Source organism: Synchytrium microbalum (assembly GCF_006535985.1).
Source record: "Synchytrium microbalum strain JEL517 chromosome Unknown SmJEL517_scf0002, whole genome shotgun sequence".
Classification (NCBI taxonomy): domain Eukaryota; kingdom Fungi; phylum Chytridiomycota; class Chytridiomycetes; order Synchytriales; family Synchytriaceae; genus Synchytrium; species Synchytrium microbalum.
The window spans coordinates 147,687-162,431 of NW_022158351.1; the positions used below are offsets into that span (position 1 = coordinate 147,687).

Sequence of the window (14,745 nt, forward strand, 5' to 3'; positions counted from 1 at the left end):
GGATCACAAACACAACCAGCAGTATCTTCAGCATCCACTACTGCTTCTTCAATAGCTGCTCAAGCAACTGCCGAGGTCAAATCGATCATTAATGAAAAGAACGATCAGATTGGATCAGTCATATCTCAAATATTGACTCGAGGGGTACCTGTAGGAGTTACAGCTCCAGCATCAGCAACTTCCGGTCCTAACCCTGGAAGTCCTTACCTATCTCAGCAATTATTGGATTACGCTACTATTGCCAAAACAGCTTTGGGTAGAGTCAATGAAATCATACAATCTCAACCTGCAATGTGAGCTTGGCAATGTCGTCCACTTTATGTTCCTTGCTTCTGCTGTTGACTAAATAATTTCAATAGTACTCCATCAGCAATTCAAACAGCGGCTTCTGAAGTTGTACGAGGTCTGATGGCTCAGAATCGAGCTACCTTGGCTCAAATATCTCAACAAATGCAGCAAGCAACCTTGACTAAAATGTCTCAACAAATGCAGCAAGTACGAGCTGTTCAACAACGACAGGCTGCAGCCGCTTCAACTCTAGTACCAGGCGAAACCAATGAGCAGACTGCTGGAAGTCAAGCAGCTCCACAACTTGCTCAAGTAGTAAACCCTATTGTATCAACACTGGCCCAGCAAAATCTTCGAATGGCCCACCTCAATAACCTCCTCGCGCTACAACAGCAATCCATCAATCAACGACTTGCTCAACAAGAACAACGTACGCAGGTCTCTCAACCAACAGCATCGTCTCGTGAAGCTGGAGTACACGAGATGCTTGCCGAGGCACAACGAAGAGCAAAGCGAACTTGTGACTTGTTGACTCACTGCAAGGAAGCTAGTGCTGGTAATTCGTCTATTGCACAAGTTGCAACTGAACGGGTAAAGGCTATCATCAATCCAACTCCAGTAGTAGCACCAACATCTGTTGTTGTCTCGTCTATTGAACAAGCTGCGAATGAACGAGTAAAAGCTATCATCAATCCAGCTCCAGCACCAACATATAGTCCTACTTCGCCGTCATATACTCCAACTTCACCAGGATATTCTCCAACATATAGTCCGACGTCAGCGTCCTATGCTCCAACTTCAACAGTATATCGTCCTACTTCGCCAACATATAGTCCCACTTCGCCGTCATATGCTCCAACTTCACCAGTATATTATCAAACTTCACCAACATATAGTCCAACATCGCCGGCATATGCTCCAACTTCACCAGGATATGGATATACTACATCATCAGGATATTCTTCATCTTTCGTATTGCCTCTATCAGCAGCACCTCCAATGGTGCAAGGTGCGAATAAAGGAGGCAAGGTTTGGTACACCAATAAAGTAAGAGTTACAAAACCTTATACCGTCAACTCAGAAAACAACTGGGGAATACCTGTCGTAAATAGTCAAACTCCCGTGGTTGAAACAAATGAAGAGGTCTCTGCTGATATATCGTCGACTCCGTCGATTGCACAAGCTTCCGAAGATATAGTCAAATCTATCATAAGTGGTGAAACTCCGTTGGTTGCATCAAATGAACAGGTCTCTGGTGGTATGTCTTCTACTCCGTCGATTGGACAGGTTGCAATGGACAGGGTTAAGGCTATTCTGACAGGTGAAGCTCCAGTGGTTGAATCAAACGAACAGATCTCTGGTGATGTAGCGTCTGCTTCATCTCGTCCAACATCATTTGCTCTATCTGCTCTACCAGGTGCATTGGATGCAACAGATGACGACGCCACTCCTATCCCATCTCCAACTTTACCAGGAGCCTTCCCTTCCGCTACAGCTTCTTCTTCGTCCAGTAACCCAACAGTAGTATCAGGACGTCGACGAGCTTTGGCTTCTTGGACTCGATATGGATTTACTGCAGGTACTTCGTCTTCAGCAGGAACTCCATCATTGCAGGATGTATTGAGGGAAACTCGTCGCAAGGTAGCTCAATCTGTTCGCTTCTCATCCAATGGTGATGCCAATGCCATGAGTCGTCTTGCTGAAATGGGATTCACCGATGAAGAATTGAATAAGGCGTTGTTGGAGGAATGTGCTGGTGATATGGAGAAAGTTGTTGAAATATTAGCTGGGTTTGATTGAGGATGATCAGGAATGATGAAATCGTATAAAAATCCAAGAAATGTTTGCTTGGGCTGATTTGAAAGGGTGGGGTTTCGTTTACTTTGTTATAAAAGAAGGAAGGTTTGCTGTTGTTAAAAGAATTGATTTGTATAAAACCACTCAGAACAAATATATTGCTCGTCTTTTTCTGCTCATAATCAACCTTACTTCGGTTCAAAAGGAACTTTGGAAGACGTGATGCTGTTTATAAGAGAAGTTACCAATATATAAACGGAGCAAAGGTTCCTCAGCTGCTACCAATCAAGCCTCGCAATTGACAAGCAATTACATTTACGTGACGTAAAAGAATTGTTTGTCCAAGCTGTGGCTCAATCTCCCAAGGGCTCTTCCCTTATCACGTCGCCAACTTGTTGAATTTATTAAGGCCAAGGAAGTAGATCTGGGGGCCCTTGAAAAAGCTGTTTGGGTCCAAATAATTTTGGTTGGCTGTGTGTGGGTGATTGTGTATGGTCATGACATCAAGTCTTCCAAAACGAGAGATATAGGCCCGACTTTGAGCTCTGTATCATATCAGCACGGGAGCTATTATGACTATCTCCAAGTCTGCATTGACGTTTGGTAAATTGTTAAATGATTTTGGACTTTCGATGAATGCTGGACCTTGGTTTGGCTGGGCTTCCCAGAATTGTAAATCCGATTCAGAATGTCCGCTGGTAAGATTATTCATTTTGAATCTACGACGTGCGACACAGGAGCAACTTTTGGGCTTCGCTTCACGGTCGTCACGTGTAGGGTTCGGAGTACGATCTTTTCAAATACGGGAGATGATAGTTTGAGAAGGAGACTATGGGAAGGGATGATTTCCACAGCACCGTTCTCGCCAATGGCTTCAATAGCACAATCGGAGACCTTTTCGTTGCAGCACAGTTCACGGATTTGTGGGTAGGGGTTACTCCTACTCCAGCTGGAGGAGTAACCTTCCCTTCTTGAGCTGTATAGCAAAAGTTGACTGAATTGGCGTACAATCGTGGACCAATGGATACTAAATCATTTGAAGGTGAGGCAACTGTTTTAATAACGATGTCAGTTGAAAACTCGACAAAACGTTCAAAGTGTAGGAAGCTAGAAACATGGTGATGTTGGTTTAACTTTGCTGTAAAAGGAAAGTAGTGATGGGCTCCAACATTTTTCCCAAGAAAGGTCATGGGATTAGTTACTGTTGCCACCCGCTAATGCCGCACCTGCACCAGCTGACAACGTTTCGATCGCGCAGCGTACAGTCATACGTTGAGTGACTTCATGTCGTGCACGGGACAAGGATGTGATTTCTAAATCGACGAGAAAGAACGACAGAGTGAGATATTGTTGCGGATTTAAGCGATCAAAGACCTTACCAACGTCCAAACGATTACCAAATTGAAATTGTTTGGATTCGTGTTGTTATCATCACCATTGGACCATTGGATAGATCTTCAGTTCAAAAGTGGCGTCGAGAGTGAATGGTGGTGAGAAATAGCAGAAGCATGTAAGTTTGATCAGTCAATGAAATCAATGATCAACGACTCCAGATTCAAAACAGAACGTACAGAGTACCAGATAGCTGTCAATCATGAATATTCTTCAATCTTCCACTGGTAGACCTTCCATTAATTGCCCACATTGGTCTGATACAATGCAACTTAACAGCAAACGGGTTATTCGGGATGGTTGCGTCTTGATTCAAGAAGCCACCAGATGCTAACACTGGTCTACCCGTCATGTTTTGATACTCTCGTTGACCTTCTCTTGTGGAAAGCGCAGTTTGAAGGTTTACTAGTTTTGTGAATTGAGATGAGTCTCTTTAACAATCTTAATGCTAAAGCTAAACGGCCCATTTACGCGTGGCAATCATAAATTTGGACAGCTGTACTTTTTTGCAAACGGGATCTATCACATTCGACGTGACACACACAAACAATCGTTTCAAGTTTCAGGCATAGTCTAGTCAAGAAGACAGCAAGACAGTACCGTTCTCCTTCAATTTCAACTTTATTTCAGTATATGACAGCACCTACGGGGACTACCACCTCTCTCTAATACATAATCGACAACCAGCAAAGCTCGTCAGCGCCTACAAGTGGGAGCACAGCTTTGAGCTACCTGTAACCATGGCTGGCGTAATCACTCTCTTTCCTGCTGGGCCTGCAAATAGCTTTCAAAAGTTCCATCATTAATGGCTGTGTGCCTTCATCCTCACCCCATATCGCAAACTCCTTTGATTCCGTGATAGCGTGTCGATTACTGACATGGACAATATAATCAAAGGCTGCTCGTTTCAATGAATATTCATCTCGAGCGTACTCAGCACCAAGAGACAGATATTTGAGCGTCCTTCCATATTCAAAGTCTCCTTCAGATATTTTGTCAATGACTGCTTTATAAAGTATACCCAAGTCATAGTAGTCTGCAGCTTTGAACAGCTCGATTCGTAGATCTTTATCTTCCTTTTTGGTCGGCAGCCATTCAGAGACGTCTTTTCCGTAGACAAACGCGAGAACGGCCCTCATACAAGCAGAAGTGTACTGTACTTTTACTCGACGACGTGAGACACATGAGCAACCATTGGGACTCGCTTCACTCTCATAATGTGTAGGGTCTCGGAAGACGATGTCTTCAAAGACGGCAGACGATAGCTTGAGTAGCAGACTGTGGGCTGGGATGACCTCCACGTTACCATTTTCGCCAATAGCTTCAATATCACAATCTGAGGCTTTATCCGTGCAGCAGAGCTCGCGTATGGGAGGAGCGTAGCTGATGGGTAGAGTGTCCTTTTCCGGTGCAGAGTGGCAAAAGTTGATTTCAACTCTCAGGCAATCTTGCATCAGGTTGTTCATCCATGGTCTGGGTAACACTATATTATTAGAGGTGAGGATGATCTGCCTTGAGAAAATCAGTTAGGAATTCACAAACCAATCCGAGGGCATGAAGCTAATAACACAGCAGAAGTTCGTCAGTTGGCTTTACACCAAATACAAGTAGGAATAACAATACCTGCTCCAGAAGAAAATGTGAACGATTTCGCGACTGTTGCCAGCACTGTGCTGCCATAGGTCACCACGATAGTGCAGAGCACATTAGAGGTTTGGTGAGTTCTTGACGAGAATGCGATATAGATGTGATTTCTGTCAAAACGAGACCCCATTTGAGAATTGCAATTTCACTGCAGTTGATTCCAAGAGCTCACCAATGCTCAAATCGTTTGGGATGAGGAAATTGTTTCTGGCTCCATTTCTTGGAAAGAGCGACAGTTCAAATGTCAAACTTCCCAGAGCGAATTGTGGTGACTACAGAAAGAGAAGCAGTAGAAAAGTTAGTCAAATTCAATATTATAACTGACAGTTCAATCCATAAGTGTTAAGACCATACCAAGTATTTGAGACCAGTCCATTGCGAGAATGTTTGAATCTTCCACTGATACACCCTCCATTCGTTACCTTCCAAGTGCTTGGCAACAGTACCAATTGCTTGATGAGTCATGATGACGCAGGGAGTGTTGATTTAATGTCTTGTCTTGTTATGGAGTACGCAGATTCCCGCTTTCATAAGTTTCGAAAAAAACGACCTCGCGATGAGAGCTTCGAGCTTCGTGACGATGATGTCTTCTTGGAGGGCAAACTGTAACATATGTTCATAAATTATAGCGTTTATACTATTACCTCAAGGTGATCTGTCATCCTCGACGTGAAAGACGGGTGAAAACATTGCTACTGTTGGAGAGCACTCGCAACACGTGTCACAACTTGCTTTGGACGAGTTCCCTTTGTATCTTTGCACCTTTATTGAAGGTACATACCTACAAAAATTCCAGTATTCTTTGATACAATATATCATCAATGACAAGCAAAACCTCTCGAACGCCTACAATTGTGAGAAGGTTCGAATTTGAGCTGGAGCCCCTAAGCTTCCATTAAGCAGTCCTTACATGCTAAGGCTTATTAATTGCAATGAGCAGTTCAGAAAATAATGGCTTTCATGTCTGCTTCCTTCGACCATTCCGCAAATTCCCTGGACTCCATCGATTCTACACGTCCTTCCCAAAGACATGCAAAAGCGGAACAGCGAGAACAGCAAGCACCTGAGTAGCCTATCTTAACAGACCTACGCCAGGTACATGAGCAAGTCTTGGGTTTTGCTTCACGCTCATCGCGGGCAGGACCTCGGAAGACGTCTTCAAAGACTGCAGGTGATAGTTTGAGCAAGAGGCTGTGGGCTGGAATGAGTTCCATAGCACCATTCTGGCCAATCACTTCGATATCACAATCCGAGACTTTGTTGTTGCAGCATGGTTCCTTTATTTGTAGAGAGTAGCTGACTGGCACTGTAGCCTTTGTTCCTATACATTGTAGCAGAAGTTGACTCGAATGGTCATGATACAATCCTGAATCATAAATGATGACTTGGATGCTAAAACATTCCGAGCGTGGGACCAATTTTCATGGAAAGTCTAATGAAAGGCTGAACCCACTATTCACAGTACACGATGCTAGGAACAAAGCTTCAGGTATGTCAAGTTGATGGCGAATGTACGAAAGAAGTAATAACTCTACCTCCTTCACAACAGAAGGTGAAAGTGAGAGAGTCCCTCCACGGTCGTCACTTTTCAGAACAATCCAAGACAGTCTTGCAGTCTTAATCTAGCTAGTATCGAATACTTGGCTGTAAGTGCGTCCCGTCTTAAGGAGTTTTAGTCTTCAAACAGGTGAAGTTGTTGATTAATGTGGGCGAGATTCTTGCAAAACGGGAGGTGTCTACAGTTGATATCACGAGGTATTGACAGTATCAAATTCAGACAATTCACTTCACATTTAAAGTACACGCTTCTGTGCTGGGAGAAGAAAGAGACAATGAGTTCAAAATACATATATTGATCAACAGACGCAAACCCAATGTTTCACATGGACTCACATAAGGGAGGCATGGCTCTCATAAAAATTAAAAAGAATGATACCAGCATATGCTCTATCTGCCTATGAGTGACTGCGTTACAAAACCGCTGGGGAAGGGAAAGTGGTAGTAATGTCGTAAACACCGGAGAGGCTTTTGCCAAGATTGAAGTCGCAAATCCCTTCATCTCGAGTGGTTGGTCATTTATGAATCATCTCTAAACTGATGGCGCCAGGGCTACCTCATCTTCGACTTGACACATCGAACTTGTTCTCGACGCCTTCCCGCAGATTTTGACTCCCTTATTGAAACTTAAAGACTTCTTCTCAGTGTCACCTTTGGTACAAGAGCACCTGCAAAAATGAATGTCAGATCCAAGTTCACTATATTGAAGGACATTTTTAGGCCTTGACTTTTGATGAAAAAAAATTGAAGCATCACTCTAGCGCCTGTTGGACCAACGAGAAGAAGAGAAAACGAAAGGCGATTGGCCACTATTGATCTTTCCTTCAACTTCTTTGGAATCAAAGAGACATCGCATCTCTCTTATTTAGTTCTTCAAGCATCACAGCCATACCCTGTCGCTACGTACTGCACTCTTACTCACTCTAATCTGATCACCGGCAGCAGTCAATAAGGTACTGCTTACGCCGATTTGAATCATTGGTTGTCTGTTGTGGCCATCATAGTAGAATTGTGTGAACATTGCCAGTCATTTGCTTCGCATTTTAACTATATCATTTGCATTGTTTAGGGGAGTTCAAACCTGAATTCTTTCAAAGCGGCTGGAGATGAGGTTTCAAAATTAGCGACTCGGACTATTGGTCTCTTGAACATATTTGTCTCTCCTGGTTTGCAATGGACTCTACTGTGGACACCAAGAAGTTATTCTTTGTTTACGAGAAATGTTTGGACGTACGGCTGCTGAGAAATCAGAAAACAAAGCATTGGTGGTATCAAACCCTGCTTTTAGAAACGCTTGATGTAACGGAAGTGCAGTGGTTCGAGATTGCAAGCCCCGAAGAAGGATGACAGGAGACCGACAGAATGGAAATAGTCTTGTACACTACTAGACTTCTCTAGTAGCATTCGGGGATCTCCGCGACCCTGGACGGTACACAGTCTGTGCAAGTCCGACTCACTAAACCAAATCCAACGTGAGAGGATATGTATGTAACGGAGGTTCATCAGTCGTAGAAGAGAAAGAGCAGAATCACAATGAGCAATTGAAGATAGGAAATACGTGATATTTTATTGCACCCACCCCACCATCAACTGCTCTCAAACCAACCAAATAGATACTAGAACTACCATCGAAATAGCCACCATGCCACCACCGCACTTTACACCACCACTCGCAGCCTTAACGGTCCCATACCCGGCCTTGAGCGAGGCCAAATCCGGTGCAACCGTCATACTAAACTGTCCTTGATACGAATGCATGGGTATACTCGCATTAGCAAGCGACCCCATACTACCACTCGTTGGGCCCACAGCCCAGATAAATGACATGGCAGTAGCAGACGTTATAGGTTTATCCGCCGAGTCACCTGTATCCCTCTTGCGAGTAAACTGGACTATGAATCTAGCGGCATTTGTAAACGGTGGGAGTGATACACTAGTAGTGACGAGTCTTATATCCTGCTGCTTGTCTGTTGATGGCTCGACTGTTGAGACTTGAGCGTATCTGTCACTTATTACTAGAGATCCGTTTGATGATTTCCAGAATATCATGTCGTCTGATCCTGCCATGCCGTCTCCGACACCGAGAGCGAGCCATCTGGTGTTGTGTGGGTTTAGTGTCTGGATCATTCATATTCATGATAAACTGAAAGTACTTACATGAATGTAGCATTAGCTTCAACTTGGAAGACAACATCAGATCCAGAATACCATCCATTGACACAAAAGAAGTTTGCAGGTGCACAATAAGACCCAGATGCGAGGTTTGGGCTGACTAGTGAGACTTGCGTACAATAAGTACTGGGTTGACCATTTGAACTACAAAAGTTTGAATGTTGTGCGCACTGTGAGACAAATGTGATAGTTAGTTGCTACTCGGCACGAGCAAAAAAGTCTCATTATATTACAACATACTTGAGCCATATTCATCTCTGAACACAGATCACTGTACACCTTCCAAACATAACAGTTTGCAATCATAGTGGTAGCATCACGAGCAGGGCATACAGAGCAATTCTAAAGAGGATTGAGATCAAAATTTTACACCTTATCTTCCCAAAAAGCAACAGTATTTAGCAAAACACAACTCACACTCATCATAGGCATCTCATAACAAATTGACGCAACAAGGCCATTAGCAGTGACAGAATCCGGCAGTCCGTTTACAATGCCATTATTACATAACGGAACCGCACTCCCGTTAACACACATGGATTTGTATGCCGCACATCCAGCAGATGAATTCAATGTTGAGTCTGTACATGCAGAAGCCAATAAAGACTGTGGTGAGAAAGAAGCAGAAGATGGCGACTTATACACAGCACATGCTGGATGGATTGTTGCCGATGCTGCACCGCATATTATGGTTAAATCGTTCTGAGCTGATGTTGAGGCGTAAACGTAGGTTGAGCAAGAGGACGATGTGGGAGATGCGATACAGTCCTGGCCGTAGACTGCCGCTAAAAGATAAAGCAGCAGTGCGGCTGTTGCAGTTGAGGGTTTGTATTTGTTGTAATGCATTTTTGCCGTTTCTGCAAAATCTTCTCAATGGTCAACTCGATTTCCAATTCACAAGCGACAACAAGACGCAAGAGCGGAAATAACAAAGAAAAACGCTTGAGAGTTGATTTTTCTAGAAAGGTAGGTTCTACAATCTCTCCAACAAACTATAAACTATCAAACTATGCGTTGAAAGCGACCATCAATGCAACAATCAAAACAGCCATAATTGCAGGAAACTTTTGAACATTTGCACTCGATTTTACTGATGATGAAGCTGCTAAGGCGAGAGTCCCGTTAGTCTTTAGAGTAATGCTGGGCGCTGGAGTCGATGGAGTTGGTTGTCCAGTGACCGGAATCTGAGTCCAGTTATTAAAGCCAACGGTACAAGCTTGGATGGTCGGAAAGTACAGAATGGTTGAGTCATTGGCCTGTGATGGTAATGATAGTTACGATTGGTTCTTATCCGATGTAATAATGCCTGTTGCGGCAACACCCATTTTTACAAAAGACGTGACACACAACAGAAACGACTGACTTACAGCAGGAAGCTTCATTTGGATTTGAAAATCTTCAAAATAAATGACATCCAATGGGACACCGGTTGTTGTGAATGTGACTGCCGAGACAGTCGTGTTTACTGTTACTCCTTCACTAACGACAGGAGGAACTAACGGGCGATAGTCTAGAGTAATGTTCCATCCTGTCAATGAATATTTAGGAAGATTAGAATCTGAGTCTCGAGTAATTGGCATTCTTACTTGATACACGTCACCACCAAAACATTGCCATGACAACGCACGCCTAAATATAGGCAGCATGGTTTGCTTACCTGCAAGCTGACGAGGCTTGACACTAGTGACGCCATCCGCGATGGATACACTGATAGAGACGGTGCCGTTGGTTCCGCATCCGTGGGCTAAAGTTTTTTTTTTTCAATGAGATGATGAGTGAGATGATGTGATGCAATCGATAGTGTAGTGGTATTTTGCAATTCAATTAAATCAAATAAGCGTATACGAAGGGATAATCAATGTCCAATTCCCATCGATTGCGCTGGTTGGGGCGTATACTCACGAACTCGAAAGGCAGTGATTAAGGAGGTTGCAGGTATGCCAACGTTTGGATTCGCGGTTACGTGGCCGTTTACGATACCAGCCAGGGCAATGGTGAACAGGATGACTGCTTCTTGGGCCTTCATATTGATGAGGTTTGGAGATTCGCTAAAATGCGAGGGTTTTGCCCTTTAGAAAAAAAGGGTTGAATCGATCATCTCAAAACTCACTTCACACGACAAGAGGAGAGGGAGCGGGCGAAAGAGGAAAGCAATACTTACACTCACACCAGCAAGCGAGTCCATTTGAGTATGGTTCTTGATGGATTTTGTTGTTGTACTCTACTAACTCCACCGGCCGTTGCACATTTAGCCATGACAACGGCATTTCTGTTATTCACCTTCCTGTGGCATCTAGTCAAAGCAATCGATGATGGTAAGCATAACTAATCGATGGAATTTTCATCTTGTATATCTCAACTGGTCCACTTCTTCCACTATAGCTACCGCAAACTCTAGCATCTCAGACCTATGCATCCAGATGCCAGGAATGCCAGGATGTGCATTGCGAAGTGAGTTTGCACAACCAATTCTTATCCCGAATCCAGGCTAATTTCTTCATATTTCTTCCCTTCCATCTCAGCATTCTGCGACACTAGCCCATCCTCTCTCGCACAACCATACTGCCAACCCATCTCCCTACTAGGCGATATCTGTCTCAACGACATGCCACGAATGGCATCATGCCAGCCCTACAATGAATCCTGTTCTCTCAACACGACCTGCCAATCCCTATATCCCCCTGTACCGCAGCTTCCAACATCGCTGAAACTAGCTCAAAACATTTACTCGATATGTAGCGCAATGACAATGGACGGATGCTCGACGTGTCAGTTAACTAGTGCATCGACGTACTCGGATTGTAATATGTTGGGTGTATACGCTGGTATGTGCAAAGTCATGCCGGGGATGACGCAGTGCAGTGAGTACGTGGCGATGTGTAGTGCATCGTTGAAGGGTAGTAGTCTGTGTACTAGTAGTGCCTCTGATGCTCCGCCGGAGATGAAGATGTATTTCCATACAGGAATAGTAGAATATGTGCTGTTTCAAGGATGGGTGCCACGGACTACTGTACAATACGGTTTCACATTGCTGGGATGCTTTATACTGGCTATAATCTATGAGGGCTTCCTGGCCCTACATATTGTGTTGGACACTTACATTGGTAAACAGTGATTTGCTGTCTCTTCGAGTGTGTTGGGGTTTCGCTAAACTTTGACACTGCTTTCAGGAACCACCAAAGATCAGAACAAGTCACTACAATCTTTTCCAACATCAGCATCACAATCAACCAATTCTTCAACACCGATTCAGCCAGCTCGATCAAAAGCCCGTTTTGCTTGGCCTTGGACGCAAATGGTACTTCGAGGGCTCCTACGGCTGATAAACGCTACGCTTGCGTATGCACTGATGCTCATAGCAATGACGTATAATGTGGGATTGTTTTTTGGTGTGGTGCTGGGTCTTGCTGTCGGTAGTATGGCAACGACGGGAATATTGAAGGCGATTCAACATAACTCATATGTCACTGCTAGAGATGAAGAGCTCTGTTGTTGATCAAACGTAGAATGATAGGTTTTTGTCAATGAAACAGCTATGTGCTGATCTCCGAACTGTTGGTCGGCGCTTAGTTGTCTCCAATAATCCAAAAGATGAAAAAGGTCTAGAAAGCGTAACAAGTACTATTTATACGTGAAAATGACGCGTCTTCCAGCTTTATTCAACTGTCGTCTGCGCATCGAGACAAGGGGGAAATCCTTCAACCGAAACACCCGTGTGGTTGACATTTTTGAAGCTGGTACAAGAACACTAAATGGAACTAGATCTAGCAGTTTCTCAATATTGTGGGCGCAATTCACATCTTCCTTAAGCTCATTAAACAAATTGCCATATCGTTCATTCGATTGCAACAGAGATCTGAATGGCATTGTACGATTACTTGGTCAAGCCCGTTACACTTTTGTGGGTGGAGCGAAAGATTATTGAGTGGGGGTCTATGCAGGTGTGGTAATTGAGGCAGAGTAACGGCTGTCGGGTTGATGAGTTGACGACGTTGGGCTTTCTAATATAGGCACTGATTGAGTTCGGAAGGGATTTTCAACAGGCGGAGTCTCGTGTAAATGCTATCACAGAATTGCATCTTCGTGATGTCAATGACCACAAGAACGCGTGATTGTGATCAACGTGTTACAGCACTCGTTTACTACAGGACATGCTTAAGTATTATGCGCACAATTAGAATGGATAGTAGGAGATACGAGCTAGGAGATACGAACCAGAATTGTTAGTAGCTTTTTATATATCGGCACTGACAAGAATCTTACTATTATGTAATTGCACCATCTATCTATCTATCTACGAGCAACATTTTGACATGAGGGAACAAGAGGGCGGCCTGAATCAGGTAATGGAAAAATGGGGTTTGAATTAACCGTCTGTGTCGCTTGACGCGATTCCAGGATGGGATTGAGTGACAAGTTCCCAATCTGAAACGAAGTGCTTATTAGTCTAATTCTTTAAGCGGTCGCTGCTTAAACGACACAACAGGGGATCAGGACAGTCCTTAATGAGGTTTCACTTGCTTTACCATGTCTTTTGAGCTGAGATAAATACCACTGGTGCACTAGTACTGTGTGTGTTTGGTTTGTTAGTATTATCTTTTCGACAGACCGACATGACATCTATAATGAAGAGAAATTTTCAATCTTTATTGTGTATGTGAAGCAGCAACTGCATCCACAAAATTCCCCGCCAACCTCATTGCAGATTGTCAGCTTCATTGTAAAGAGCGAATCTGATTGAAAGCAGAGCATTAAAATCAGTGAAATACGAGCTCAAAATATGTATGAATCGCTTACGAAGCGTTTGAAATACATGCCTCTCGAAAAGGAGTACTCATCATATGTGTGTGTGAGATTGTGGGGTTTCTAGTTGCAGGCGTGAGTCTTCAGATTTAGACTTTCACATGACTGTATATTTGTGGTCTCCCAGTTTACGTATTCAAATATTCTTTTTGATGATAAATCACGTCAAATTGCGTCCAACTCACTAGAGCTCAGCGTCGAAAAGCCTGGTTTTTGTGAACCTAGTCCGAACTTTGTAGTAGATTAAGCATTTTTTCTGAGTATTTTCAAATGCGCCGAGACATTCTATCGGAGCCTACAGGACTGTTTCCTTCTGCACTTTATGAACTGTCAACGTTGACGCAAACCTGACATGGAGCCCATCGCCAGCACCAAAGTTCGTAGATTCAAGCTACGAGATCTCATGACGTTGCTTCATATATACAATACGTATGCAAGAGCTGGAACCTCGTTGAAATTGGTCTCCAATGTGATTGACGCTTGTTTTTGAGCCTTTTGGGCAAACAATGATCTCACGATGAGCAAACAGGTCAATTTTGTGTATTAAAAATATAATGACTATTGCCTTAAAGTACACGTCTAGCTAGCTTTTGGACTTCTCGTAAACTCTTCTCCCAGGAAACGTGACGTAGCTAAGATACTCTCTTCTCTCTGGAAAGCACAAAACATATAGGAGATCCCATCAAGTGAGTTACTGGATCCAACCGGATAGTACCAAGGAGAATCACATAAACAATCACTTCAAAACCAGTAGCAGTCGATATGGTTGACGTCAAGGACCGAACGGAACTGCTTCCGTTTCAAAAACCTCAAGTTCTCATAGATGCCAGAGTTTGGCCAGTATGGAAAAAGACGTTGATGATGTTTATATTATGTGTCAATGGCTTCCTGACTCCTTTGGTGGGTAATAAAACCTTCATTGTCTTGATCTGTGATTTCGTGGGGGCGGCTCAGCAGCCAATTCACCTCCTCTTACTGGATTTTTGAAGACAGATTCAGCTTACGTTTCTGCTTACTTAGGGATCAACGTATGTCTTTGACATATACGCGTTGTTTCATACCTTGTAATTGACCATGTTTGCTTTTTCCTAT

General features: G+C 43.6%; 3 protein-coding genes across 3 annotated transcripts; 1 reads left to right on the forward strand and 2 right to left on the reverse strand.

Moving 5' to 3' along the window:
* Window positions 1–8,274: 8,274 nt before the first annotated feature.
* SmJEL517_g00460 (uncharacterized protein) lies at window positions 8,275–9,696 on the reverse strand (the record flags this gene model as incomplete). Its single annotated transcript, XM_031166389.1, has 4 exons — window positions 8,275–8,773; window positions 8,836–9,020; window positions 9,091–9,192; window positions 9,268–9,696. The coding sequence occupies 4 exons, from the start codon at window positions 9,694–9,696 to the stop codon at window positions 8,275–8,277; spliced, it is 1,215 nt and encodes a 404-aa protein (XP_031027317.1).
* A 161-nt stretch (window positions 9,697–9,857) lies between these two features.
* On the reverse strand, window positions 9,858–10,876 carry SmJEL517_g00461 (uncharacterized protein; the record flags this gene model as incomplete). Its single annotated transcript, XM_031166390.1, has 4 exons — window positions 9,858–10,106; window positions 10,218–10,378; window positions 10,508–10,594; window positions 10,753–10,876. 4 exons carry the CDS (start codon window positions 10,874–10,876, stop codon window positions 9,858–9,860), a joined length of 621 nt encoding a protein of 206 aa, XP_031027316.1.
* A 228-nt stretch (window positions 10,877–11,104) lies between these two features.
* On the forward strand, window positions 11,105–12,346 carry SmJEL517_g00462 (uncharacterized protein; the record flags this gene model as incomplete). Its single annotated transcript, XM_031166391.1, has 4 exons — window positions 11,105–11,165; window positions 11,233–11,301; window positions 11,373–11,954; window positions 12,021–12,346. 4 exons carry the CDS (start codon window positions 11,105–11,107, stop codon window positions 12,344–12,346), a joined length of 1,038 nt encoding a protein of 345 aa, XP_031027319.1.
* Between the last annotated feature and the right edge of the window lie 2,399 nt (window positions 12,347–14,745).